The sequence below is a fragment of the Zea mays genome, chromosome 9 (genome assembly GCF_902167145.1).
Source record: "Zea mays cultivar B73 chromosome 9, Zm-B73-REFERENCE-NAM-5.0, whole genome shotgun sequence".
In the NCBI taxonomy this organism is placed as follows: domain Eukaryota; kingdom Viridiplantae; phylum Streptophyta; class Magnoliopsida; order Poales; family Poaceae; genus Zea; species Zea mays.
The window spans coordinates 19,825,495-19,851,180 of NC_050104.1; the positions used below are offsets into that span (position 1 = coordinate 19,825,495).

At 51.7% G+C, this 25,686-nt stretch overlaps 2 protein-coding genes across 4 annotated transcripts; both read left to right on the forward strand.

Moving 5' to 3' along the window:
* Positions 1-8,157: 8,157 nt before the first annotated feature.
* Positions 8,158-10,953, forward strand: LOC100282621 (splicing factor 45). 3 transcript variants are annotated; one of them, NM_001412120.1, is made up of 3 exons: positions 8,158-8,233; positions 8,358-9,232; positions 10,256-10,953. In NM_001412120.1, exons 1-3 carry the CDS (start codon positions 8,209-8,211, stop codon positions 10,553-10,555), a joined length of 1,200 nt encoding a protein of 399 aa, NP_001399049.1. In that variant the 5' UTR covers positions 8,158-8,208; the 3' UTR covers positions 10,556-10,953. The 3 variants fall into 3 exon arrangements, with proteins under 3 accessions (NP_001399049.1, NP_001399050.1, NP_001149001.2); NM_001412121.1 differs by having other exon boundaries at positions 8,368-9,232; NM_001155529.2 differs by lacking the exon at positions 8,158-8,233 and having other exon boundaries at positions 8,325-9,232.
* Positions 10,954-12,960: 2,007 nt separating this feature from the next.
* LOC103639781 (probable WRKY transcription factor 53) lies at positions 12,961-17,364 on the forward strand. The gene is made up of 3 exons (XM_008662493.3): positions 12,961-13,907; positions 15,963-16,088; positions 16,277-17,364. The coding sequence occupies exons 1-3, from the start codon at positions 13,552-13,554 to the stop codon at positions 16,983-16,985; spliced, it is 1,191 nt and encodes a 396-aa protein (XP_008660715.1). The 5' UTR covers positions 12,961-13,551; the 3' UTR covers positions 16,986-17,364.
* Positions 17,365-25,686: the final 8,322 nt, after the last annotated feature.

Sequence of the window (25,686 nt, forward strand, 5' to 3'; positions counted from 1 at the left end):
ACTGGGGTTGAGGGGGACGGCCTTAGCCGTCTCCACTGGCTCGAAGTTGCCGGCGTGACGCTTCACGTCTGGCACCTCTTTGGAGAGGTTCTCCAGGTCGGCGATGAGGGCCTCGGATTCGGCGAGGGCCTCGGCGTACTCCACACACTCCACGTCGCATTCGAACGCGTGTTTGTACGTGGGGCCGACGGTGATGACCCCATTGGGGCCCGGCATCTTGAGCTTCAAGTAGGTGTAGTTGGGGACGGCCATGAACTTCGCGTAGCATGGCCTCCCCAGCACCGCGTGGTAGGTTCCTCGGAACCCGACCACCTCGAATGTTAGAGTCTCTCTTCGGAAGTTGGAGGGCGTTCCGAAGCAGACGGGTAGGTCGAGTCGTCCGTGGGGCTGGACGCGCTTCCCAGGAATAATCCCGTGGAAGGGCGCAGCGCCTGTCCGGACGGAGGATGGATCGACGCGCAGGAGCCTGAGGGTCTCGGCGTAGATGATGTTGAGGCTGCTGCCCCCGTCCATAAGGACCTTGGTGAGCCTGACGTCGCCGATGACGGGGTCGACGACGAGCGGGTATTTCCCCGGGCTCGGCACGTGGTCGGGGTGGTCAGCTTGGTCGAAGGTGACGGGCTTGTCGGACCAGTCCAGGTAGACTGGCGCCGCCACCTTCACCGAGCATACCTCCCGGCGCTCTTGCTTGCGATGCCGAGCCGAGGCATTCGCCGCATGCCCACCGTAGATCATGAAGCAGTCGCGGACCTCAGGGAACTCTCCTGCTTGGTGATCCTCCTTCTTGTCGTCGTCGCGGGCCCTGCCACCCTCCGCGGGTGGCCCGGCCCTGTGGAAGTGGCGCCGAAGCATGATGCACTCCTCAAGGGTGTGCTTGACGGGCCCCTGATGATAGGGGCACGGCTCCTTGAGCATCTTGTCGAAGAGGTTAGCACCTCCGGGGGGCTTCCGAGGGTTCTTGTACTCGGCGGCGGCGACAAGGTCCGCGTCGGCGGCGTCGCGTTTCGCTTGCGACTTCTTCTTGCCTTTCTTCTTGGCGCCGCGCGGAGTAGATGCCTCGGGAGCATCTTCCGATGGGCGGCCCTGGGGCTGCTTGTCCTTTCGGAAGATGGCCTCGACCGCCTCCTGGCCAGAGGCGAACTTGGTGGCGATGTCCATCAGCTCGCTCGCCCTGGTGGGGGTCTTGTGACCCAACTTGCTCACCAGGTCGCGGCAGGTGGTGCCGGCGAGGAACGCGCCGATGACATCCGAGTCGGTGATGTTGGGCAGCTCGGTGCGCTGCTTCGAGAATCGCCGGATGTAATCCCGGAGAGACTCTCCCGGCTGCTGCCGGCAGCTTCGGAGGTCCCAGGAATTTCCGGGGCGCACGTACGTGCCCTGGAAGTTTCCGGCGAAGGCTTGGACCAGGTCATCCCAGCTGGAGATCTGCCCCGGAGGCAGGTGCTCCAACCAGGCGCGAGCAGTGTCGGAGAGGAACAGGGGGAGGTTGCGGATGATGAGGTTGTCGTCGTCCGTTCCACCCAGTTGGCAGGCCAGGCGGTAGTCCGCGAGCCACAGTTCCGGTCTCGTTTCCCCCGAGTACTTAGTGATAGTAGTCGGGGGTCGGAACCGGGTCGGGAACGGCGCCCGTCGGATGGCCCGGCTGAAGGCTTGCGGACCGGGTGGTTCGGGCGAGGGACTCCGATCCTCCCCGCTGTCGGAGCGTCCCCCACGCCTGGGGTGATAGCCTCGGCGCACCCTCTCGTCGAGGTGGGCTCGACGGTCGCGATGATGGTGCTCGTTGCCGAGGCGGCCCGGGGCCGCAGGCGCGGTGTTGCGCGTGCGCCCGGTGTAGACCGAGGCTTCCCGCATGAATCGGGAAGTCGCGGCATGAGGTTCCGAGGGGTATCCTTGCCTTCGGGAGGCAGAGCTCTCGGCCCGTCGGGCCACAGCGCCTTCCAGGAGATTCTTAAGTTCTCCCTGGATTCGCCGGCCCTCGGTGGTTGATGGCTCCGGCATCGTGCGGAGAAGCATCGCTGCCGCCGCCAGGTTCTGGCCGACCCCACTGGATGAGGGTGGTGGCCTAACCCTGACGTCATTGGCGACGCGGTGCTAGAGACCCTGGGGCAGGTGACGTATTTCTCCGGCCGGTGGTTGACCCACCCATGCCTGCCCGGCGTCCCGGCGGATCGGCTCAAGCGCTCCTGCTCCCTCGTCGATCCTGGCCTACGCCCCGCGGACTTGCTCGAGCTGTGGGTCGTAACCCCCCGCCGGAACGGGGACCACAGCTAGCTCCCGCGGGATGTCGGCGCGAGGCACCGGCCTGGGAGATCGCCGTCCTCTGGCATGCCGAGATGATTGCCTTCGGAGTGACCCCCTAGATCGACGTGGAAACATTCGCGGCTTGGGCCGCAGTCCTCGTCGTCGAGGCTGCGGCTACCATCGGAACAGTCGGAGAGGCAGAAGTCACATGCGGTCATGAAGTCCCGCATGCCATTGGGGTTGCCAAGTCCAGAGAAATCCCAACAGATGCTGGGGTCGTCGTCTTCCTCGGACCCAGAGGGCCCGTAGGTCGAGACATCCGTCAACCGGTCCCAAGGCGACCGCATGCGAGACCCCAGAGGGTTTGGACTCGCCTCTACGAGAATGCCCGCCACAGCAAGATTGCTAGGCGGGTCGAGGCTGAATCCAAAAGACGTAGGATGGGAATCGGTCGGTACCTCTTGATCGTCGAGCGGTGATGAAGTCACGTCGGGGACTGGCTGCACCGTCGCCTCAGGTACGAGGGTGATGCCCAGCAAACTTTTCGCAAGTGCGCTGGCGTCGTCCATTTGCTCGGGTTTGGCGTGTCGCGGGGAGACGGCGCTCGTCTTCGTCTCAGACGCGAGGTCGATGCCCAGTGCACCCCTCGTTGGGGCGCTGGGGACGTCAACTCGCTCGACAGCCGACGAGGCGTGGCCTCCTGCTTGGCCTTGGTTGCCCCGCCTCCTCCTCCGTTGGCGGGGGAGAGGACGGAGCGAGCTTGAACGTTGTTCTTCCACCACGCGGGGAAGACGTCGTCGATTCCGCCGCCGGCGGGCGGGTTGTTGTCCGCCTTTGTCGTTGTCGCGCGGCGGTGGAAGGAGTATAATGTCGTAGCTGCTGTCGAGGGACATGAACTCAAGACTCCCGAAACGGAGCACAGTCCCGGGTCGGAGAGGTTGCTGGTGACTGCCCATCTGGAGCTTGACGGGAAGCTGTTCGTCAACACGCAGCAGTCCCCTACCTGGCGCGCCAACTGTCGGCGTTTCGAGACCGGGGGTCCCTCAGGCCGACGAGTGAGTGTCGCGTGCCCCAGCCCAGATGGGTCGAGCGCGTGGGCGAGCACAAAGGGGGGAGAGGAGCGAGGCGGCCGGAGTCCGGCGTGAGAGTGGTGGGAATCCCGCGGCCTTCGTGTTCGTCCCGCGCCCAGGTCTTGTGCGCTTGCAGTAGGGGGTTACAAGCGTCCACGCGGGTGAGGGAAGCGAGCGGCCCCAAGGGAGCGCCTGTCTCGTCATCGTCCTCGCGCGGCCAACCTTCTCTAAGAGGGCCCTGGTCCTTCCTTTTATAGGCGTAAGGAGAGGATCCAGGTGTACAATGGGGGTGTAGCGAGGTGCTACGTGTCTAGCGGGGGAGAGCTGACGCCCTGAGTACATGCCAATGTGGCAGCCGGAGAGATCTTGGCACCCTGCTGGTGTGATGTCGTGGCCGTCGGAGGAGCGACGGTGCTTGGCGGAAGGACAGCTGTGGGAGCGGTCGAGTCCTTGCTAACGTCCGCCTGCCTCCGTAAGAGAGCTGGGGGCCGCCGTCGTCACAGAGCGTGCGGGGGCGCCATCATTGCCTATCTGGCAGAGCTAGCCAGATGGGACACCGGTCTTGTTCCCTACGGCCCGAGGCGGCTCGGGGTAGGGTGATGATGGTGCCTCCTGTTGACGTGGCTGGCCCGCGCCCTAGGTCGGGCGACGTGGAGGCTCCTCCGAAGCCGAGGTCGAGTCTGTCTTCCGTGGCCGAGGCCGAGCCCCTGGGTCGGGCGAGGCGGAGGTCGTTCGGCGGAGGCCAGGGTGGAGTCCGAGCCCTGGGGTCGGGCGAAGCGGAGTTCGTCGTCTTCTGGGACTGAGCCCGAGTCCGAGCCCTGGGTCGGGCGGAGCGGAGTTCGCCGTCTTCCGGGACTTAGCCCGAGTCCGAGCCCTGGGTTGGGCGGAGCGGAGTTCGTCGTCTTCCAGGACTTAGCCCGAGTCCGAGCCCTGGGTCGGGCGGAGCGGAGTTCGCCGTCTTCCGGGACTTAGCCCGAGTCCGAGCCCTGGGTCGGGCGGAGCGGAGTTCGCCGTCTTCCGGGACTTAGCCCGAGTCCGAGCCCTGGGTCGGGCGGAGCTTCCTATGGCGCCTTTGGTAGGACCTGACCGCCTGTCAGTCTCACTCTGTCAAGTGGCGCTGTAGTCGGAGTGGCGCAGGCGGCGCTGTCCTTCTGTCAGACCGGTCAGTGGAGCGGCAAAGTGACGGCGGTCACTTCGGCTCTGCCGGGGGGCGCGCGTCAGGATAAGGTGCCAGGCCACCTTTGCATTAAATGCTCCTGCGACTTGGTCGGTCGGTGCGGCGATTTAGTCAGGGTTGCTTCTTAGTGAAGGCAGGGCCTCGGGCGAGCCGGAGATGTGTCTGCCGTTGGAGGGGGGCCTCGGGCGAGACGGAAACCTTCCGGGGTCGGCTACCCTTGTCCGAGGCTAGGCTCGGGCGAGGCGTGATCGAGTCGCTCGAATGGACTGATCTCTGGCTTAATCGTACCCATCAGGCCTTAGCAGCTTAATGCTGATGGGGGTTACCAGCTAAGAAATAGGAGTCTTGAGGGTACCCCTAATTATGGTCCCCGACAAGTGTATAAGTTATACAGGTGCAAAAGGTTCACACTTAGCCAATAAAAAGACCAAGTATAGAGTTCAACAAAAGAGCAAAGGGATAACCGAAGGCACCTCTGGCCTGGCGCACCGGACTGTCCGGTGTGCCACCGGACAGTGTCCGGTGCACCACCGGACAGTGTCCGGTGCACCAGAGGACTCCAACTCGAACTCGCCACCTTCGGGAATTTCCAGAGGCACTCACGCTATAATTCACCGGACTGTCCGGTGTACACCGGACAGTGTCCGGTGCCCCAAGGAAGAGCGGCCTCCGGAACTCGCCAGCCTCGGGAAAACGCATCGGCTGCTCCGCTATAATTCACCGGACATGTCCGGTGTGCACCGGACTGTCCGGTGCATCCTCGGAGCAACGGCTACTTCGCGCCAACGGTCGCCTGCAACAGCAATAAATGCGCGCCAGAGCGCGCAGGCGTCAGGCACGCCCATGCTGGCGCACCGGACAGTGAACAGTTCATGTCCGGTGCGCCACCGGACATCAAGGCGGGCCTAGAAGTCAGAACTCCAACGGTCAGATTCCAACGGCACTGGTGACGTGGCTGGGGCACCGGACATGTCTGGTGTGCACCAGACTGTCCGGTGCGCCATCGAACAGACAGCCTCCACCAACGGTCAAGTTTGGTGGTTGGGGCTATAAATACCCCAACCACCCCACCATTCATTGCATCCAAGTTTTCCACTTCCCAACTACTTACAAGAGCTCTAGCATTCAATTCTAGACACACCAAAGAGATCAAATCCTCTCCAAATTCCACACAACGCCCTAGTGACTAGAGAGAGAGATTTGCTTGTGTTCTTTTGAGCTCTTGCGCTTGGATTGCTTTCTTCTTTCTTGATTCTTTCATTGCGATCAAACTCACTTGTAATTGAGGCAAGAGGCACCAAACTTGTGGTGGTCCTTGTGGGAACTTTGTGTTCCAAGTGATTGAGAAGAGAAAGCTCACTCGATCCGAGGGATCGTTTGAGAGAGGGAAGGGTTGAAAGAGACCCGACCTTTGTGGCCTCCTCAACGGGGAGTAGGTTTGCAAGAACCGAACCTCGGTAAAACAAATCCGCGTGTCACACTCTTCATTTGCTTGCGATTTGTTTTCCACCCTCTCTCTCGCGGACTCGATTCTTATTTCTAACGCTAACCCGACGTGTAGTTGTGTTTATATTTGTAAATTTCAGTTTCGCCCTATTCACCCCCCCCCTCTAGGCGACTATCAATTATAGCGGAGCGGATTCCCGAAGCTGGCGAGTTCAAAGTCGCTCTCTCCTGGAGCACCGGACACTGTCCGGTGGTGCACCGGACAGTCCGGTGAATTATAGCGAAGCGCCTCTGAGAATTCCCGAAGGTGAAGAGTTCAGCTTGGAGTCCCCTGGTGCACCGGACACTGTCCGGTGGTGCACCGGACAGTCTGGTGCGCCAGATCAGGGTGCCTTCAGTTATCCCTTGCTCTCTTTGTTTGAACCCTTTTCTTGGTCTTTTTATTGGCTTAGTGTGAACCTTTGGCGCCTGTATAACTTATAGACTAGAGCAAAACTAGTTAGTCCAATTATTTGTGTTGGGCAATTCAACCACCAAAATCAATTAGGAAATAGGTGTAAGCCTAATTCCCTTTCAGAGGGGCGGGAGTCAAGAGAGTGCATGGTCACCACTCACCACCTACCTTTCATTCAACGGGCGGTGCTTAGACCGACCTTAGTGTGAGCATTCCGGAGCCAGACGCTTACCGTGACCCATGGCCAGCCAGCGGGACCCCGAGAGGTTGGAGGTAACGAAACCCTCTCGACTAAATACTACTTTGGAAAACGCGGGGTGACGACTAAAACAATTTGGGGCAAACACGGAACGGACCCCCTACTTATAGCGCCTGACTGGTTCCAAAACGCCAGCCGTGGACTTTGCGGATTTCACTCGACAGCGGCAAGCGACAAAAGGGAATAGGACAATGTCCGACCCGACACATGTTCAACCCGTTACCAGCCCCCGAAGGGAGACACTCTCCCCTCGGGGGCTACTGTCGAGGGAATGATCCCTGGTCCCCAGGACCTGCCGGTCAGCGAGCATACTAGGGGAAGGACCCCTAGTCTCTAGGGCCCGTCGATTAGTTGGGAGAGGCAAATATGTCAACCCTGAAAGGATCCGCCCCTGGTCGAACCCGTGACACCGAGTCTGGGGTCGGGCATAGCCATAATGATGACGCATGGGACCATCGCCACCCTCACATCATCTGCCACGGTAAATAAGAGACAGTCATGCAGCCCTAGGCCCCACGAGTACGTGTGGCTCTACCCAGGGTAAAACACGGGTTTTACCCTTGCCTTGCGGCTCCTTCCCTGGGAAGTCACTGCTGGCCGACCCCTCTCCCAACCTATAAAAGGGAGAGGATGGCCTCACGACAAGGGGATGGAAAGGAGAGAGCTCTTGGACAACCAGACGCCTTCAGACGACATAACCCACAAGGACGAACAGGAGGAGAAGGAACGTCGACGAGGACCAGGAGGCCAGAGCCTCGCCAAGCCAAGTCTTAGCTAGGACTCCATCCAACAGCTTCTAAGCTCCACTTCCACCCCAATAACGAGACCTAGGATCCTCTCCTCCCTCTCTCAACCGCTTGTAACCGCTACTACGAGTTTGATCATCAATGGTGCCAGTAGCGCAAGCCACCGATGACTAGAAGTAGGGACATTCTGTTTGAACCGGTATAAACCTTGCGCCCTCCGCGGGCACCCTCCGGAGCACGAAACACGCATAATAAGTTTACTTGTCCGAGAGAGGTACAAAACACCGACAACAATGATCTAAGTCATAGTTGAAGATGCTCCAAAATAAGTTAAGAGAAATGGAAAAAAGGAAAAGCGTCGTTTAATTAGCGCTGGCTCACGGGTATGTGTGGAAATAAGCTGAGCTGGACTTATCTCGGCTCAGCTTGCTCCTCTAGCTAGCCTAAAATGTTGGCTCGACTTAGCTCATTATTGGTTTGCAAGTTGGCTCGCTAAGCCAACGAGTCTGGCCAAACTCGTTCTCTAAATTTTAATATAAAGTCTCAAAATGAATTTAAGTAACATATGTTAAATTAGTAAATAAATATATTACTAATATAATATAGAAAATAGATTAATTTTGTACAGTAGTCTTAAATAACATAACTAATTGTCTATTTAGTACTACTATATGCTAATCAAGATTTAATGTAACAAATTGAGTGAGCTGAACCGAGGTAGCTCTCTTTTTTCAGGAGACACAAAAATAAACCCGACTCAAGCTCGTCGTAAGCATCTAGCCGCTTTGAGCTAAACCCAACAGTTGTCGTGTCGCATGCCCCGAGCCGACTCGAGCTCAGGTTCACAATTTCGTTTGGCATTAACTGAATTTCGTTTTGTTGACTATAATTTGATTTTTGTATTTTAGATTTTAAATCGGACCCTCGTCTTCTTCCCCAAATCGCATCTCTCTCACTTGATCAGCCAAACCTAGGTACGGCAAGATGCTCGGCGGTCTGTACGGCGACCTTCCGCCGCCGTCGTCGGCGGGCGACGACGACAAAGCCTCCACGGCCTCCGTTTGGTCCAGCGCCACCAAGATGGCGCCTCCCACCCTCCGCAAGCCGTCCACCGCCTTCGCCACACCCCCGTCTATTCTCCGCAACCAGCACCTGCGTCCGCCCAAAGCCGCCCCCACCTCCGTCCCCGCTCCCTCCGCCGTTGCTGCCGAACCCGCCGCGGCCACCTCCTTCCAGCCCGCGTTCGTCGCTGTCCAGCCCACCGTGCTGGAGGAGTACGACCCTGCCAGGCCCAACGACTACGAGGACTACCGTAAGGACAAGCTCCGACGCGCCAACGAGGCTAAGCTGAACAAGGAGCTTGAGAGGCGGCGCCGTGAGGATCAAGAGCCGGAGAGGGAACGCGAGCAGCGGGAGAGGGAAGCCCGCGAGCGCGAGGAGAAGGACTACCAGTCCAGGGCCTCTTCCCTCAACATATCCGGGGAGGAGGCGTGGAAGAGGAGGGCAGCGATGAGCGGTGGCGGTGCTGCTGCTAGGACTCCCTCGTCCCCACCTCACGGGGATGGATTCGCCATTGGGAGCTCATCTTCTGCTGGGTTGGGTGTGGGCGCCGGCGGACAGATGACTGCTGCCCAGCGGATGATGGCCAAGATGGGGTGGAAAGAAGGTCAGGGGCTTGGCAAGCAAGAGCAGGGGATCACCGCGCCTCTTGTGGCCAAGAAGACCGATAGGAGGGGAGGAGTTATTGTTGATGAGAGCAGTTCCAGGCCTTCAGAAAAGAAGTCGAGATCTGTCAACTTTGATGGGCAACCAACACGAGTTTTGCTGCTCCGCAACATGGTAAATGACTAAATGTCATTGCTGCACCATTTCCAATATATACCTGTTTTGTTAGTGCTTAAGTTGTCTTTGTATGAATCTCTGACTATCATGATGCATAGAAGCATAGGTTTAATCCGTCGATGACTTGCAGATTGTGTGCTCATTACCTTTGCAACTGTTTGCTTGTAGTGCCACAGTTAACTAGCCTATCTAGTGTATGATTAGCCCTTACCTTACCTTTATTATTGGCAATAATTGAATGTAACAATATTGTAAGTTGCTAACTTTGCAGTTTTGAACTTGGTTTAAACAAGCTATTTAAATTTGTCTGAACTACAATACTACATATTAGCTTTGCCCCTTAGCTTATAAATACAAACGGGAGCACCAATGTAGCACCCAGGAATCAGGATTTTTCGTTAATATGTGTTTAGAAATGCTAAGTTTCTTTTTTCTCTCTCCACCGTATATAATTAATTGATGTTCTTGTTAATCTTTTTAAAATTTTCAAGAATAATTAGAGGTCAAACTCCACTAGAATTTGTTTATGGTTTTTAGTGAGCTCTCTGTTGGATTTGACTATAGTACTGCAATAGTCTTATCTGATTAGTGTTTTTTAATTTAGATGGTATGCAATGGTCATGAAATCTCAGTTATGTGATTGAAGCTGATCCTGGAATCAGTATGATTCTGAAATACCATGGTAAACAAATTGATTTATCAGATAATAAGTATTACTAGATTGTTAATGATAAAGAAGTTTCCATGTTCATGTCAAAGAAAATGATATTTGTATCTTGGTATGACCCCAAGAAGTCTGACATCATGAAGTTATCTTGCTGAATTGTGTCTATTAACTGTGTGAGACCTTGGATCCTGAGCAATTTCTATGACTTGAGCAGAGTGCCGATCCATTGAATTCAGATTTTCTATCCATTTCCACTTACTGTTAGAGGGTTTGGATTGTTCAGCAAGAAGGAAACATACGACACTTACAATTCTGTAGGCAGTTCTTATGCATGATTGTGAAACAATGTGCAGGTTGGTCCTGGCGAGGTTGACGACGAGCTGGAAGACGAGGTGGCATCGGAGTGTGCCAGGTACGGGACGGTGTCCCGGGTGCTGATATTCGAGATCACACAGGCATACTTCCCGTCCGATGAGGCTGTAAGGATATTCATACAGTTTGAGCGGGCGGAAGAAGCAACCAAGGCAATGGTCGATCTGCAGGGGCGGTTCTTTGGCGGGCGCGTGGTGCAGGCAACCTTCTTTGACGAGGAAAGGTTTGCGAGGAACGAACTCGCTCCGATGCCAGGGGAAGTACCAGGGTTCTTCGACTAAAGCCAAACGTTTTGGTGTGGTATCAGTATAATATCAGGTGAGAGGTGGGTTGTGGCCTTGTAGTTCTTTCTGTTAATCGAGGATGAAGTAGAGCATACAGTCAGACAATTTGCATGCTTTCTAGTGCTAGGTGTAGTGTACTGGAAATATTGTGGATATAAGATATGTTTTTTTTTTTTGTGCCGTGTCTCCTGCTACTGAACTACCTTCTACGTATATACATGAAAAATTTTGTCCTGATTTTCGATCTTGTAATCACCTAACTGCGATATGACATCTCAGACGAAATCCTTATTGTTGACAGAATAGCATTGCTGGAACTGTATCAGTTGTCCCAATGCGTTGCTGTAACTGTAATCTGATTATGCTCTGAAATGATAATCGCTGGGTTCATATTTTTCTTGCTTGCAACCATCGGGTTCTGCCGCAGTTGAATGAAGATGACGTTTGATGCCGTGGTCTCGCTCAGTTTCTCGTGCGGTTCTTCCGCCCATGGAAATTTGCAATTCTATAATTCAAGGATCTGGACATACGATCCCTACCAAACGTTTTCAGAGGATGTGGTCGACAATCACGAGAGAAACGTCAGAATTCAGAACTAGGACGTTTGGCGAGGAGAATCTAGAGCTCTATCAAACTCGACTCCAATTAAACCTAGAAATTACACTCTTTCCAAAAAAAAACGAGAGTAGTATCATCAAACTGTACTCCAACCAAACTTAGAACTACATCCTTTTCTAGGGTTGCGTTTGGTTGGAGAGTTAACCGGAATGGAGCGACTTTATTCCAGTTTCTAATAGTAGAGCCATTTCATTCTATGTTTGGTAATTTGAACTAAGTCGCTCCATTTTTTGTTTGGTTAAATATTGGAATAGAGTGGAGCCGCTACGGTTGGAGAGTCATCTAAGTGTGGAGGGAAGAAGAGGGAGAAGAGTGCTCGCGTCCTAAAGAGCACTCTGTGTTCGGTCGTTTTGGTGGAGTAGGGTCATTCTAACTATTTATGGTATATTTTTCATATGAAAACTCCGACTGTTTCACTCCTCTTTCGTTGTTGGAAACCAAACCCCTAGAAAATAAAATAAAGTCGCTTCATTGTTCTTCACTTCTCAATCAAACACGCTTGTTTAAAAGATGTATTGGGAGCCATGCAAATGGAGAGAATTGAAGAGACTAAAATGGAAAGATTTTAGCTCCTCGAGTCCTTTCCATTCTACATGCCCTGAAGTAGTTTGGCTGGCCTTGGTGCCGTACCTACCAGCCATGTCGGCAGCGAGAACAGAAAAAAGTCGATTGTTTTTGTTTGTATATATGTAAAAAAAAAAAATCCTTACGCTTATATCCGTACGAGAACTGTTCCGCCGTTGTTTGTATGGAATCCACAACAAGGCGACGCCGTCCGGTATGTACGCGGCGCTTATACGAGCTACGGCGAGCGAGTCGTACGAACAAGTCGACTAGCGAGCGACGTCATTCATTCGTTTGTTCGTTCACTTTCACTCACTCGCTGTTGGACGCGTCAGCGGCCACCGCTGGGCTCCACGAGTGCCGCAGAATCCTATTCGTTCGGGAATCGTTACGCGCGCAGAACACTAGAACAGAGAGCAGAAAAGGGAACTGTTCCCTGTGCGGCTGGCTTGCCTCCTTTCCCCCGGCCGGCGTCAGCACAACGTCGTGGCACTTGCGTCACTGTCACTTGCAGACTCCCAGTCCAAATACGCGGAAACGGGTCTGAAGATTCGGTGCCGGTTCGTTGGACCTTCGCCTGTTGACCTCCTCCTAGCTTCTCCATTCCTCCTCCACTCAGCCTTGATGATGAGGCAACGCCGTCGTACGTGGCCTATCTCTCTCTCTCTCTCTCTCTCTCTCTCTCTCTCTCTCTCTCTCTCTCTCTCTCTCTCTCTCTCTCTCTCTCTCTCTCTCTCTCTCTTCTGCAAAACAAACACGACGACCTTTTCTGGACTAGACCAGTAGTAGCATCGACCGCACCGCAGGGTTGAAGGGTCAGCGCACGACGACCGGCACTGCACGTCGTTCGTCCCAGGGTTTGAATTTGAATATTCGTGTTCCTACCGAACTTTCCAAAAGGAGTCGCGCGCGAACGGGTCACTAGCTACTGCTTGCTCTTCGGTGAGAACAAGCCCCTAGCTAGCTATTCGGGTCTCTTCACAGCTCCTCCATCGAGCTAGTGGACGTCGCAGTTTCCCCTCCAGCTCCTCCGCCCGGTTCGATAATAAGTTGTCTGACCAAAGACCGCCGACTGGTCAATGGACGGACGAGCACCCAACCCAGGGAATCAGAGAAGAATACCACAGGTGTGCGGCACAGACGGGCCGGGACCTGCAGAGTACAGTACAGATTCATGGCCGTTGGATCTCAGACAACCGTTCTACTTATAACTGCTGCTACTGCTAGCATCCTTCTCCGGGAACAAGCATTGCATGCCACCACATTCCTCTCGTCTTCTCCGCCGTTGCTCTCTCTCTCTCTCTCTCCTACTCGCTCGTCCTGCATATATACCTGCCCCACTGCAAGCTTTCGTGATCATCGGCTCATTGCATCGTTCGTTGCCGCCATTCTCTTGGCCGAGAAGCCACCTGTTCGTGTATATATCCTTCTGCTGTGTTCATGTCATGGACACTCGAGGTCACCTCGTGTTTTCTCATGCGTTCGTCCTCTGAACTTCACGGTCCTCCCTCCCGTTGCTCCTCCCTGCTATAGCGGTACCGTATATATAGCCTCGCCCTTTCAGATCGGCCACTGTCGTGCCGTCGCCGCCGTCGCATCCGTCCAGTTTTCCTCTGCATCCCCATCACCAACTCGTCCCAGCTTGCTGCTGAAATACCGCTCGTACAGACCGATCAACACCCAGGGTGTTAAATCCTCCAAGAATAATCAACCACAGTACGTGTCCACAGAGCACTCGTCGCTGAGTGGTCGGTCGGTCGATCGAACCAGTTAGTAGCTCTAGGCGGCAAGCAAGCAAGAGCTAGCCAGCCATGCAAGACGGCGCGGGAGCGGAAGAAGGGGGCATCCAGACGCTCCTGGCGCTGCTCGCCGACGGCGAGGAGCAGGCGCGCCAGCTCGGGGAGATGGTGGCCGCCGAAGACGACGGGCCGTGGTCGTCGTCCCGACGAGCGGCGGCGGAGCACTACAGGGGCGCGGCGCGGCGGCTGCAGCGCACGCTCGGGCGGGCGGCGGCCGTCGCTAGGGCCTTCGAGGCCGCCGCGCCGGGGTCGTCGCGGGGCACCGACCGCTCCGACGACTCGCCGCGGTCGGCGGACGAGAGCTCGGGCCGGACGGTCGCTGTCGACGCGCAGGCGCAGGAGCGCCAAAGCACCATGTGCAAGAGGAGGTGCGTTGACTGCGTTCGCTTTCCATTTTTTTCAAACTAAAAAAAGGGGGGGTTGGCGGGTGCATGCATGCATATAGGGTCAAACGGCATAAAAATCGAAAACTACGCGTATATATGCAAATTCATCGGAAACATGTACTTTATGACGACGCGGTTGACTTTTTTCAAAAATCTAATCACTTCTCTTATTCAAAATATGAATTAAAAATGTTAAGTTTTAAATCACGTTCAAACGATTTTGATAAAACAAATCACAACAAAATAAATAATAATTCGCAATTCTTTTTAAATGAGACAAATAATTAAAGTTCTAGAAAAAAAAATTCGATCGCGTCATATTTTGTGCGGAGTGAGTATTGGAGCTTTACACATATCTAGGTATGGCCATGTTTTAGGTTCGTGCAAATGTGCAAGTTTAGACTCGACCCCGTTTAAGCTGTACGTAAAAACGCAGGAACAACACGACCACTCAACCAGCACGAGACGCGGTTTTGATTTTTCTAAAACAAAACAAAATTGTCTTTGCAGTGCAATTGCTCCTAAAATTTACCACGAAACAACAAAACAGAAAGACCCCGGTTGGATCATTTCAGTTGAATTCTATTCTGATAATCCTAATTTAGGTGCAGACAAATTAAGCTATATAGCTGTATGCGAGATATGTTTGTATACTACTATTTAACTATATATGAAAGATATTTATGTGCTATATTTTTATTATAAAGGACGAGCTGATAACTGTGTTATAAATTATAAAGTAGAAACATAATATGGCCATACGTAAAATTAATTTTCGCCCCTCACCATATAAATTTGAGATAGTATTATATCTAAGCTTTAAAAAGTAGTGGAATATCAAATTACAAACTAAATATCCTACTTCATTAAGGGACTGTTTGGCAGAGATCCGAGCCATAATTCTCTAGCTCGGAGAGTTAATTTTCCGGCAGAGTTATATCAAGCGATTCTCTAGCAAGAGTAAATCTATTTAGCGAAATGGCTACAGTTTGTGAAGTGATTCTCGAGGGTTAGATAATAGGGAGCACGTTTGAAGCGACAAGGAGTAGTTTTTCTCTCTCACTAATATAGTATAGAATGGAGACTAGATTCACTCCGCTCACACCAGAGTAGATCAATTTTTTTACCGTTTGGCCAGGCGAGAGTGATTCTTGTTGGAAACGGAACTTCGGGAGATCTGTCAAACATCTCCTAAGTAGATTTCAATTCCTCCAAAACGAATGGATCCAAATGACCCCTAAAAGAACTCATAAATTGTTTATACAACTTTTTGATACTAAGATTAATTAAACTAGGGAATACTAAATTAGACAAGGTTGACTACGTAATTTGCACACAAACTCGTTATCTCTTCTTTCCAATCTCTCCTCGCTCCAATTTAGAGGTGATTCACAAATCACAATTGCTACTCTAAACTACCATATAGCACGTGTTAATGTTACAGTCCCGCAGGAAGAGGGGTCGGTTGAGACGGCGACGCGAGCGAGGGAGAAGATTTGGATGAGTAAGAGAGTGTTATGTTAAGTCTGGACGTAATTTGCTTGGTAAATTTAGTTGAAGCTATGGACGTCGTGGAGATTGCGGGTGTGGATTTTGGCCTTTTTGGGCCTTCCGGTGGGAGAGAAGAAAGGAGCAGAAACATATCGCTTCGGCCTTTATCAATTTGGGCTAATTGTTGTACATCATATATTCTGATTGTTTTTCTCTCTCTTTTTCCCCGATATATGTCTACACCCTCTATATTATTTTTCTTTGCTAAAAATTAGGTGTTCAACTAAATACCCTTGAATTACTATACATAGACCCGCCTCTATATTATTTTTCGCAGGCTACGAACATACATGGTTAGTTGTTTGGTCAAAAAAGGGAACACTTTTTTTTGTGGTCGTGGGCATATACAGCACACGGCACGCTCGGTCAAATACAAGCACAACGTACCTGCGAGTCAACACAAATAGAATGGAATGGTATAAAATATAGAATCTGAACTTCTGACTGAGCCCTCATTTTCTTTTCTGGTCGTCATGAATCCTACAGAAAAGGTCTGCCAAGATGGACCGCGAAGTTCCGAGTGCCAGAAACAAGCTTGGAGGCCACCCCGGACGACGGCTTCAGCTGGCGGAAGTACGGCCAGAAGGACATTCTCGGCGCCAAGTTTCCCAGGTAATCAAACCCTCTCAGGTCACAGCCATCAAAGATCGAAGACTGCTTGCGTTGTGATGATGATAGAGATTAATTCCCCAGGACAAAAAATCGTCAGGAAATTCGTAGCAAAACAATTCGATTCATGTGATGTCGTCGTGACGATGTCTGGTATTCTGACACTTCCTGTGTCGCGGCGCGCATCGCAGGGGCTACTACCGGTGCACGTACCGCGCCGCGCAGGCGTGCGCCGCCACGAAGCAGGTGCAGCGATCCGACGCCGACTTGTGCGTCTTCGACGTCACGTACCAGGGCGAGCACACCTGCCACCAGAAGCCGCGGCGCGCCACCGCGGCCTTGTCCGCGCCCGGCGGGAGGAGCCAGACACCGCCGCCGCCGCCAACGCCGCCTGCACTACCGCTGGAGCAGCAGGACCCGGGCATGCGGCTGCTGGGGATGGGATTCAGGCGCGTCCTCAGGGTAGAGACGGCGGGGCTGGCGCTCCACGACGACCCCGACGACCGCGGCCCCGCCTCCGCACCCGCCGCGCCCTTCTCCTTCCCCTCCGTGCCGCCGCCTCTCCTCCACGCCGGCGAGGCGGCGACGACGACGGACAGCATCCCCGTGGCAGCGGCCTTCTCGCCGCCCGCGTCGAGCTACGGCTTCTCCGCGCCGTCGTACGACTGCGCTCCCGCGACCTGCTACGGCGACGTCTACGACTACGACTACGAGGCTCCTCAGGGGGCGCGCATGCGCGGGGCGGAGTCGTCGGAGCTCGGCGAGGTCGTCTCCAGGGCGATGGTCGCCGCCCCCGCCTCGTTCGACTACTCGTCGTCGCTCTTCCACCACCAAGCCGAGCTCGACCCGCACCTGCCGTTTCCACCGTTTGGCGGGCCGCCCCATGACCCATACCAGTAGGCATGGGCGCTGAAATGATCGACGATTTCGCTTGGGTTTCTCTTGCCTTCGTTGCCTTTGCCACCTGCCCACCTTAACACGCCAGGCAGTAGTACCTGCTCTACCCGATCCTGAACACCCGCTGTCACTTTTATCCTGGTTTATTAACTGAATACTCTCTCTCTAGTTTAAATTATAACTTTATAAGATATTTTAGCCTTTTACTACATTAATTTTACTGTGGGTGTAGGTACATCGAAGTACATAACATAATTTATGTATCTAAAAAAGTCATCTTATAATTTGGAATGGAGAGGGTAATAGTTACTTTGAGCTTTGTAGTTGTTGTAATGTAAGAACATTGTTTTTGCTTATATAAGTATATCACCTAGGTTTCTCATTTCAGCGTAGGCAACTTGATAAAAGAAAACCATCGAGATTAGGAACATGCTAGGTTCCTCTTTCGAGGGTACAAATCTTGATAAAGAAACCATTGGGACTTGCTAAAATGCTAAGGTTCAGTTGCCTAGGTTTTAATTTTTTTTCAGACAATAGTTATTTCATATATTTTATACTAAAATTGCATGTGTTTGCAAAAAAATATTAACAAATTATATTTATTTATATAGTCAATTAAAGACAAAATGATATATTATGATACAAAAACAAACAATAAGTTACTTGTACTAGGTGGGTGTATAAAAATATTGTCTAAAATCATCTTAAAAAATCAAGCACCACCTACAAAATATAAGTGTTTAAATTACACGCTTCCGTAAGAAATACAGAGGATTCATAATTTTATTTCAATTTAGGACAATCTTACTCATCAAGAACTATTTTTTTTGCACATGAGTATATATATATATATATATATATATATATATATATATATATATATATATATATATATATATATATATATATAAGTACATTATATACGGATGTATCACGTATTTTAATATTTTTTTGAATGACCAAAAGTATGGTTTTTAAAATAATTTGCATGTCTGCATCTAAGATGCAATTTGCGTTAAATATTTTTTTCCTTATTTGGCTCGAGTTGTTGCCTTTTAGACAAAGCTTGCTTTCATGGATGTTCATGTTGGTAAAAGCCAGCTTTTGAAAAGGTAGACAAACTTTGAACCAATGAAACGTATAACAGATGTAACGTCCATCATAACAACATGCATCTACCTTAAGCCAGGGAAATCTGATACCAGGTGACTGAAAAAAACAAACTTGTGGTCGTGTGCCGTGCCTTTGTGGTAGTAAAAAGTAAAAGACAGAAGCACAACAGGGCTTATACGCGTTGCTGAAAGAGGATTTCCCTTTCCAGTGAACCATGGATTTAATGGCGCTGTCGAACAGAAACGGCTTTGACCGCTGGTTACTTGGTTAGTGGTGGTGGTGTCGTCAGATGACCGATTGCCGGATTCGTACTCATTCCCTCTGACTGGCAGAGACCAGGAGAATGAATGAAACTATGGTGTTTGGTTTCCAGGGACTAATGTTTAGTGAGTGTTTAAATATACTAGAACTAATAGTTAACTGCTAAATTAGCAAACAGTCTAGATAATAATTCATCTATTAGCTATTTTTAACAAATTAGGGTCCCTTTGGCAGGGCTCTGGCTTCTCCAAAAACGGCTTTGGCTCTGGCTCACGAGGTGAAGCCACTTCTTTAGATGAGCCAAAGCCATTCTGAAAAATCATATGGCAAAACGGCTTATAGGTTGTTTTTCAGAAAGACCCTGTACTGGTCGATCTCTCCTGTACGTGGCTAGGGATTGAGGGCATGACCAAAAAAAAATAATTTGGACTGGTGGGAGGGCTATTATGCAAAAATGACGTGAGTTGAAGCCGGGTGAGCCACTTTTTTTTGGCTCATGCCCTCTAGTTCATTTTGGAAAAACACGGAGTGACTAAACATTAGTGTCTAGAAATCAAACACCTCTAAAACACCGGTAGATACACATACATGTACTGTTGACGGAAAACCAAACCAAAAAACAGCAATTAACTAGTACTAACCTTGCGAATTGGCCAACTCTGCAATATCTTTGCTCATCTGCACACTGAATGTCGCCACACCAACACACAGTCACACATGGCAGGAAACAACACACAGTGGCAGAAGTTCAGCTCATGTGTTTCCTGTTTTTTCCAGGATCAATCAGATCGAGAGATGCTTCATCGGAACAGCAAGCAGCACACATGCCTTTTCTAACCTTCTTTTTCGAGGCAGCAAACAGCAGGACCACGAAATAATAGTGCGTACTGGAAGAAAAGGTTTGCACGGCAGGAACCCTGATTAGTGGGATAATCATCCGATCCGATCCGACCCGATCCTCCCTCCACCGAACGGCACTAGGCAGGCAGCGAGAGCCTGAATCCGGCAGCAACTCTGCTCAGTGCTCAGCCGAGCCTCGGTCAGAACCAGACAACACATGCGGCAAAGGCCGCCCACCACAGGTTGCATCCTCCGTCGGCTCACCATCACGAGCCGAATATAAAACTCTATGGATAGAAGGAAAAGGATTTATCAGCACCAAACTCCATGCGCCAACTGCCAAGGGCCATTTGGTAGCAGTTCGGTTGAGGCCAGGGTGTTTGGTAAGGATTTAGAGCAAAATTATAAGAAAAAGCTAGAAAGAGCAAACCAAACACCTAAAATTCAGAGTTGTAAAGTATACAGAGGTATGAGATTTGTAGTATAATTTTTTTTAGAATATCCCTTTTGCTACTATGAAATCCTTAAAAAAATTAACATAGCCGTAGAGTTTAAAGTTATTTACTGGTGGTTATAAGAAAGCAACCTAAACTTTCAAACTGAACTGCTTTACCTAAAATTTCCAAATATAACTGTTTTGGAGTAGAACAGGGCTACGCCAAACACATCAAGTCTGACATGCTCTAGATCCATCTTGTAGACCTGACGTTGTGCGAGCCATGACCCACCAGTTAGGCATGCCAAACTTGTTGGTTGGAGCTAGTTCCGTATATTAAGAAACTCGCCCATGGGCTGGCGAGGGAAAACTGAGTTTCAGTCTCGTTTGGGTAGTGTCTGCGTTTCGAGACCCGGGGTTCCTGGACCGACGAATAAATTGTCGTCGCGTGCTCCAGCCCAGATGGGTCGGCGCGAGACGGAGCGCGAAGGGGGGAAGCCGGAGGGAGACGGGCGTGAGAGGTGGTATCCCGCGGCCTTCGTGTTTGTCCGCGCCTAGGTCGGGTGCGCTTGCAGTAGAGGGTTACAAGCGTCCACGCGGGAGGTAGCGAGCGGCCTCACGCGAGCGCCGTCCTGTCCTTCCCCGCGCGGCCAACCCTCTGTAAGAGGGCTCTGGTCCTTCCTTTTATAGGCGTAAGGAGAGGATCCAGGTGTACAATGGGGGTGTAACAGTGTGCTAACGTGTCTAGCGGAGGAGAGCTAGCGCCCTAAGTACATGCCATCGTGGCAGCCGGAGAGGTTTTGGCACCCGGTTCGTGTGGTGTCGTGGCCGTCGGAGGAGCGCTGGAGCCTGGCGGAAGGACAGCTGTCGGGGCTGTCGAGTCCTTGCTGACGTCCTCTTGCTTCCGTAAGGGGGCTGAGAGCCGCCGTCGTCATAGAGCGTGCGGGGCGCCATCATTACTTGTCTAGCGGAGCGAGCCAGATGGGACGTCGGTCTTGTTCCCCGTAGCCTGAGTCAGCTTGGGGCAGGATAATGATGGCGCCTCCTGTTGACGTGGTCGGTCCGTGCCCTAGGTTGGGCGAGGTGGAGGCTCCTCCGAGGTCGAGGTCGAGTCTGTCTTCCGAGGCCGAGGTCGAGTCCGAGCCCCTGGGTCGGGCGAGGCGGAGACCGTCGGCTGAGGCCAGGGCTGAGTCCGAGCCCTGGGGTCGGGCGAAGCGGAGTTCATTGTCCTTCGGGGCTGAGCCCGAGTCCGAGCCCTGGGGTCGGGCGAGGCGGAGTTCGTCGTTTTCCGGGGCTGAGCCCGAGTCCGAGCCCTGTGGTCGGACGGAGCGGAGTTCGTCGTCTTCCGGGGCTGAGCCCAAGTCCGAGCCCTGGGGTCGGGCGGAGCGGAGTTCGTCGTCTTCCGGGGCTGAGCCCGAGTCCGAGCCCTGGGGTCGGACGGAGCGGAGTTCGCCGTCTTCCGGGGCTGAGCCCGAGTCCGAGCCCTGGGGTCGGGCGGAGCGGAGTTCGTCGTCTTCCGGGGCTAAGCCCGAGTCCGAGCCCTGGGGTCGGGCGGAGCGGAGTTCGCCGTCTTCCTGTGGCGCCTGAGGCCGGACTTGGCTGCTGTCAGCCTCACTCTGCCGAGTGGCACAGCAGTCGGAGCGGCGCAGGCGGCGCTGTCCTCTTGTCAGACCGGTCAATGGAGCGGCGAAGTGACTACGGTCACTTCGGCTCTGTCGACTGGGGGGCGTGCGTCAGGATAAAGGTGTCAGGCCACCTTTGCATTAAATGCCCCTGCGATTTGGTCGGTTGGCGTGGCGAGTTGGCCAAGTTTGCTTCTCGGTGAAGACTGGGCCTCGGGCGAGCCGAGGGTATGCCCGTTGCTGGAGGGGGTCTTCGGGCGAGACGTAGATCCTCCGGGGTCGGCTGCCCTTGCCCGAGGCTGGGCTCGGGCGAGGCGTGATCGCGTCCCTTGAATGGACCGATCCTTGACTTAATCGCACCCATCAGGCCTTTGCAGCTTTGTGCTAATGGGGGTTACCGGCTGAGATTTAGGAGCCTTGAGGGTACCCCTAATTATGGTCCTCGACAGGTAGGTATACACCGAAGGTTCTTCGAGCCTAAAAGAATATTGTCTTTCACTTGTATGCCTAGTAGGAAAATAGAGATAACCACTTAAAATGCCTTGGCAGTTTGTGATTTTAATACAAGATTCACATATGTAACCACGAGTCAACCGAGATCTATGCATGGTATAACTGCCTATACAAGAGGACATATCAGGTGCACATGAAAGTTTTGTGCATATGGTGTACATATTAAATCATCACTATTGTCGGAGAGGAAATTCTTCGGCCGGGTGGCGGAACGCACCCGCCCTAAATCCTAAGATAAGAAGGGGGTCTAAGCGTTTTGCCTGTCTACTAAACGATGGATGAACACAAGAACACACAAGAGTTTAGAGTGGTTCAGGCCGCCGGAGCGTAATACCCTACTCCATTGTGTGTAGTATTGAGCTTGAGAGCTTGTATGAACTTGTGAGTTTGAGAGTCTAAGTTGGGTCTTGGTCTGTGTGGACTTGCCTTGTAACGTCGTGTGCCCTCCCTTTTATAGCTCAAGGGGCCAAGGGGGGCACATACAAGAATACTAGGCCCCGACATGTGGGCCCAGGGGCAAAATGGAAGGAAGTAACTAATGCATGTAACGCCTGGGCGGTCTCCGAGCGCCATAATGTCCGTAGTGCATACAATATTGATATGTCACCGCTGCTTCCTCGGTACGCGCGAGTCATGATGAGTGCAGCGCATGCGACAGCATGGGCGTACTGCCTGCCAACGGAATGGACAAGCACGCCACCTGCAAGATAGCTTGGTCGTCGTCCGTCAGCGGAGTGGACAGGGCACATTAAATGCTGAGGCGGCACATCGCCTGCCAGTGGAATGGACATGGCTCATTAAATGCCGAGGCGGCACATTGTAGGATCTAGGACACCGGCTAGAGGGGGGGTGAATAGACGGTTTTGACTAAAATAAAAAATACTAAATAAATTTAATCAATACAACGAGAGGAATAAATTCTCTAGTGACAATAAGTAAACAATGTATGAAAAACAACTACAGAGATTGAATACTTGAAGAACAATAAGCAAATCACTAATCAATTGCAAGGCAATAAGTAATGCGAGAAGGTATAGACACCGAAATTTATCCCGTGGTATCGGTGATTTGCCGATCACCCCTAATCCACGTTGAGGTGGACTTCAAGCTCTCACTTGCTCCTCTATCAAGACACGACTTGATCTTTGAGCCAAGTGGACAAGAAATCACTCAATACCTCGATTCCACTAATGTCACCTTTGCCGCTCCGGCGAGGTAGGCGTGAACCCCTCACAATCAACATCGCGGCTTCTCCACAATCTTCTTGGAGAGCTCGACGGAGACAATCACCCGAGCCGTCTAGGAGGCGGCAACCTCCAAGAGTAACAAGCCAATGACGCTTGCTCGGTGTACCACCTAGTGCCTCAAGAATCACCAAATGATGCAAATGCACTAGGAACCCTCAATCTCTCACTAGAATGCAATCTCAAGCAAAGAGTGTGAGAGAGTGAGTTGGAGGATCACAAATGAGCTCAATGTGTGCAAGGAATGGCCAAGAGAGCTCTCTCACACGAGCTACCCTTCTATTTATAGTCCCCCATCTAAAACCAACCGTTATGTGCAAAAGGGGGCAGTTCTGCGCACACGCGGACTGTCCGCGCCCTAGGGCCGGACGGTCCGCCGTACATATAACGGCTATAATGACCGTTTGAAACATGTCAGAGCTGACTCAAAAGGTGGGTCCGGACAGTCCGCCCTCCAAGGCCGGACCGTCCGCGACCTGGTAGCTTGAAACACCCGAGCCTCGGATCAAGAGAAGTTAACACACGCGGACCGTCCGGCTATAAATCCCGGACGGTCCGAGACCTGAGACAGTACTGTCCGGACTGGTCCCCCGGACAGTCCGTAGTACAAATCTACAAAAACACACAGTCCCTGTCCAAAAACGAGTTTGACACTTGCGGACCGTCCGCCCCTCACAGCCGGACCGTCCGCCTATAATTCAGGGACTGGCCCGAAGCCACCCTCCTCTGGTCATGACTGCGGACGGTCCGGCCCTAAGGCCCGGACGGTCCGCAGTGCAATAGAACAAAGTGTCCGCACAAATGGTCAGACTTCGGACCCCCTCTGGAGGATCGCGGACGGTCCGCCCCCGAGGCCCGGACAGTCCGCGCGTCCATGACTTCGCAATTTTCAAACATGCTTTTGAAAGAACTTTTAACTCACGAAATGTGAAGCGCTATTAGTCCTCATGCAAATGCAACTACTTGGTGCTCTATGAGGCACTAAGTTTTACACAGATCTAAGTCATTGACCCCTCTTAATAGTACGGCTATCTAGCCTACTAATCCGGCCAGGTATCTTCTCTAAACACCTCAAGACCGGCAAAAATGAAACCTATATTATACCTTTCCCTTCATCTGATCCACAACCAATGCGTATGATTCTTCAACATTTCCTGTTCTATGTGGTCCAACCCTGCATTCTTATTTCTCCAAGAATCGTTAGTCCACAAGCAGTTGTCATTAATTACCAAAACATTACCAAAGGGGCCTAGATGATTCACAATCTCCCCCTTTTTGGTAATTGATGACAACACTACATAATATATTAAAGAGAAGTTTAGTTTATCCAAATCTCCCTCATACCTAAGGTATAAGATAGATCTTGGAGATGAGTTTCATAGGACTTATCTTGATTTGAAGTTCTGTCCGAGAGATAGATAAATCCCAATAAAAACTCAGTATGTAAGAAAGGCTCCCCCTAAGTGTGTGCAGGATTATTTGAAGCTGAAGATATAACACACATAATATATTGGAGTTTGATGGAGACTTTCCTACAATCATGGTTATCGAGGCATACAAGAGATGATTCGTAGAGTGAGCGCAGCAATTATAATCACTCCTCGATTAACCACACACAGAGTAATTTGAACTAAAACATAGTTCATCCCACAGAATATTACAGATAATAGTCCACAGACATACGACATAAAGCAGTTCCAAATGCGTAAGACATAAACTAATGCAAGCGGCATGAAAAGGTAAAATGCATATGCATGGTCTTAATGTCCACATAGAACCACCAACTCCTTCAGGAGACGCCAGACAACTTCTCTTCTCATCACTTCTCTCCCCCTTTGGCATCAATTTACCATAAAGGAGAGGCCTCACTGATCACTAGGCGGAGGATGCATGTTGTAGTAGTGAGTGCTGAAAGTGTCAAACAGGGAGGAGAACTGGCCAAAATCCTGCTGGAGCTGCTGCTGCCTCTGACTTATATCATGCATGTTGTCATTTGTAGAAAGATTGTCAAATTGACTGAAGAGAGCACCCATGTTATCTTGAAAACTCTGTTGCATATTATTCAGCCTGGACATGATAGGATCAGTGACATTAGTGTGAATTTGATCACGAAACTCAGAAAACTCAGAGTTGAGCGCATCCCAGTTACTGTCAAACCGACACATGTGTCATCAGGCCCTCAAAGCGAGTATCAATATGAGTCTCAAGCCCCTGCTGCATATGGTGAAAATAAGGATCAAAGTATCCTGGACCAGGCTCCCAATATTGCTGAGGCTGAGGAGGAGGTTGAGGAGGAGGCATCTGTTCGCCCTCAACATTAGGAGCTGCTCCACCCTCATAGCCAGGGTCTTCCTCATCATCTGGGAAGGGAGTGAGTGGTCTGGTGAGAAACCCTATCTCATTCTTAAAAGGTCTGAATGGTGTGTGAACAATCTCGCATGGGCCCTCAAATCTTGTCTTGGATTTGATGAGAGCCATAATGTAAGGAGCATATGCTAAATTTTGATTCTTGTCCATTTTCAAATCATTAAGCTGTCTCATCATGAAAAGAACAATATTCATGACTTCACCATTCATGATGTGCTGGATGATGTTCCAGAACTTATCTCGTATTTTACTCTTATCACCACTCTTGGGAAGAATGGTGACTCTGGCAATCTTGTTGATTACAGCAG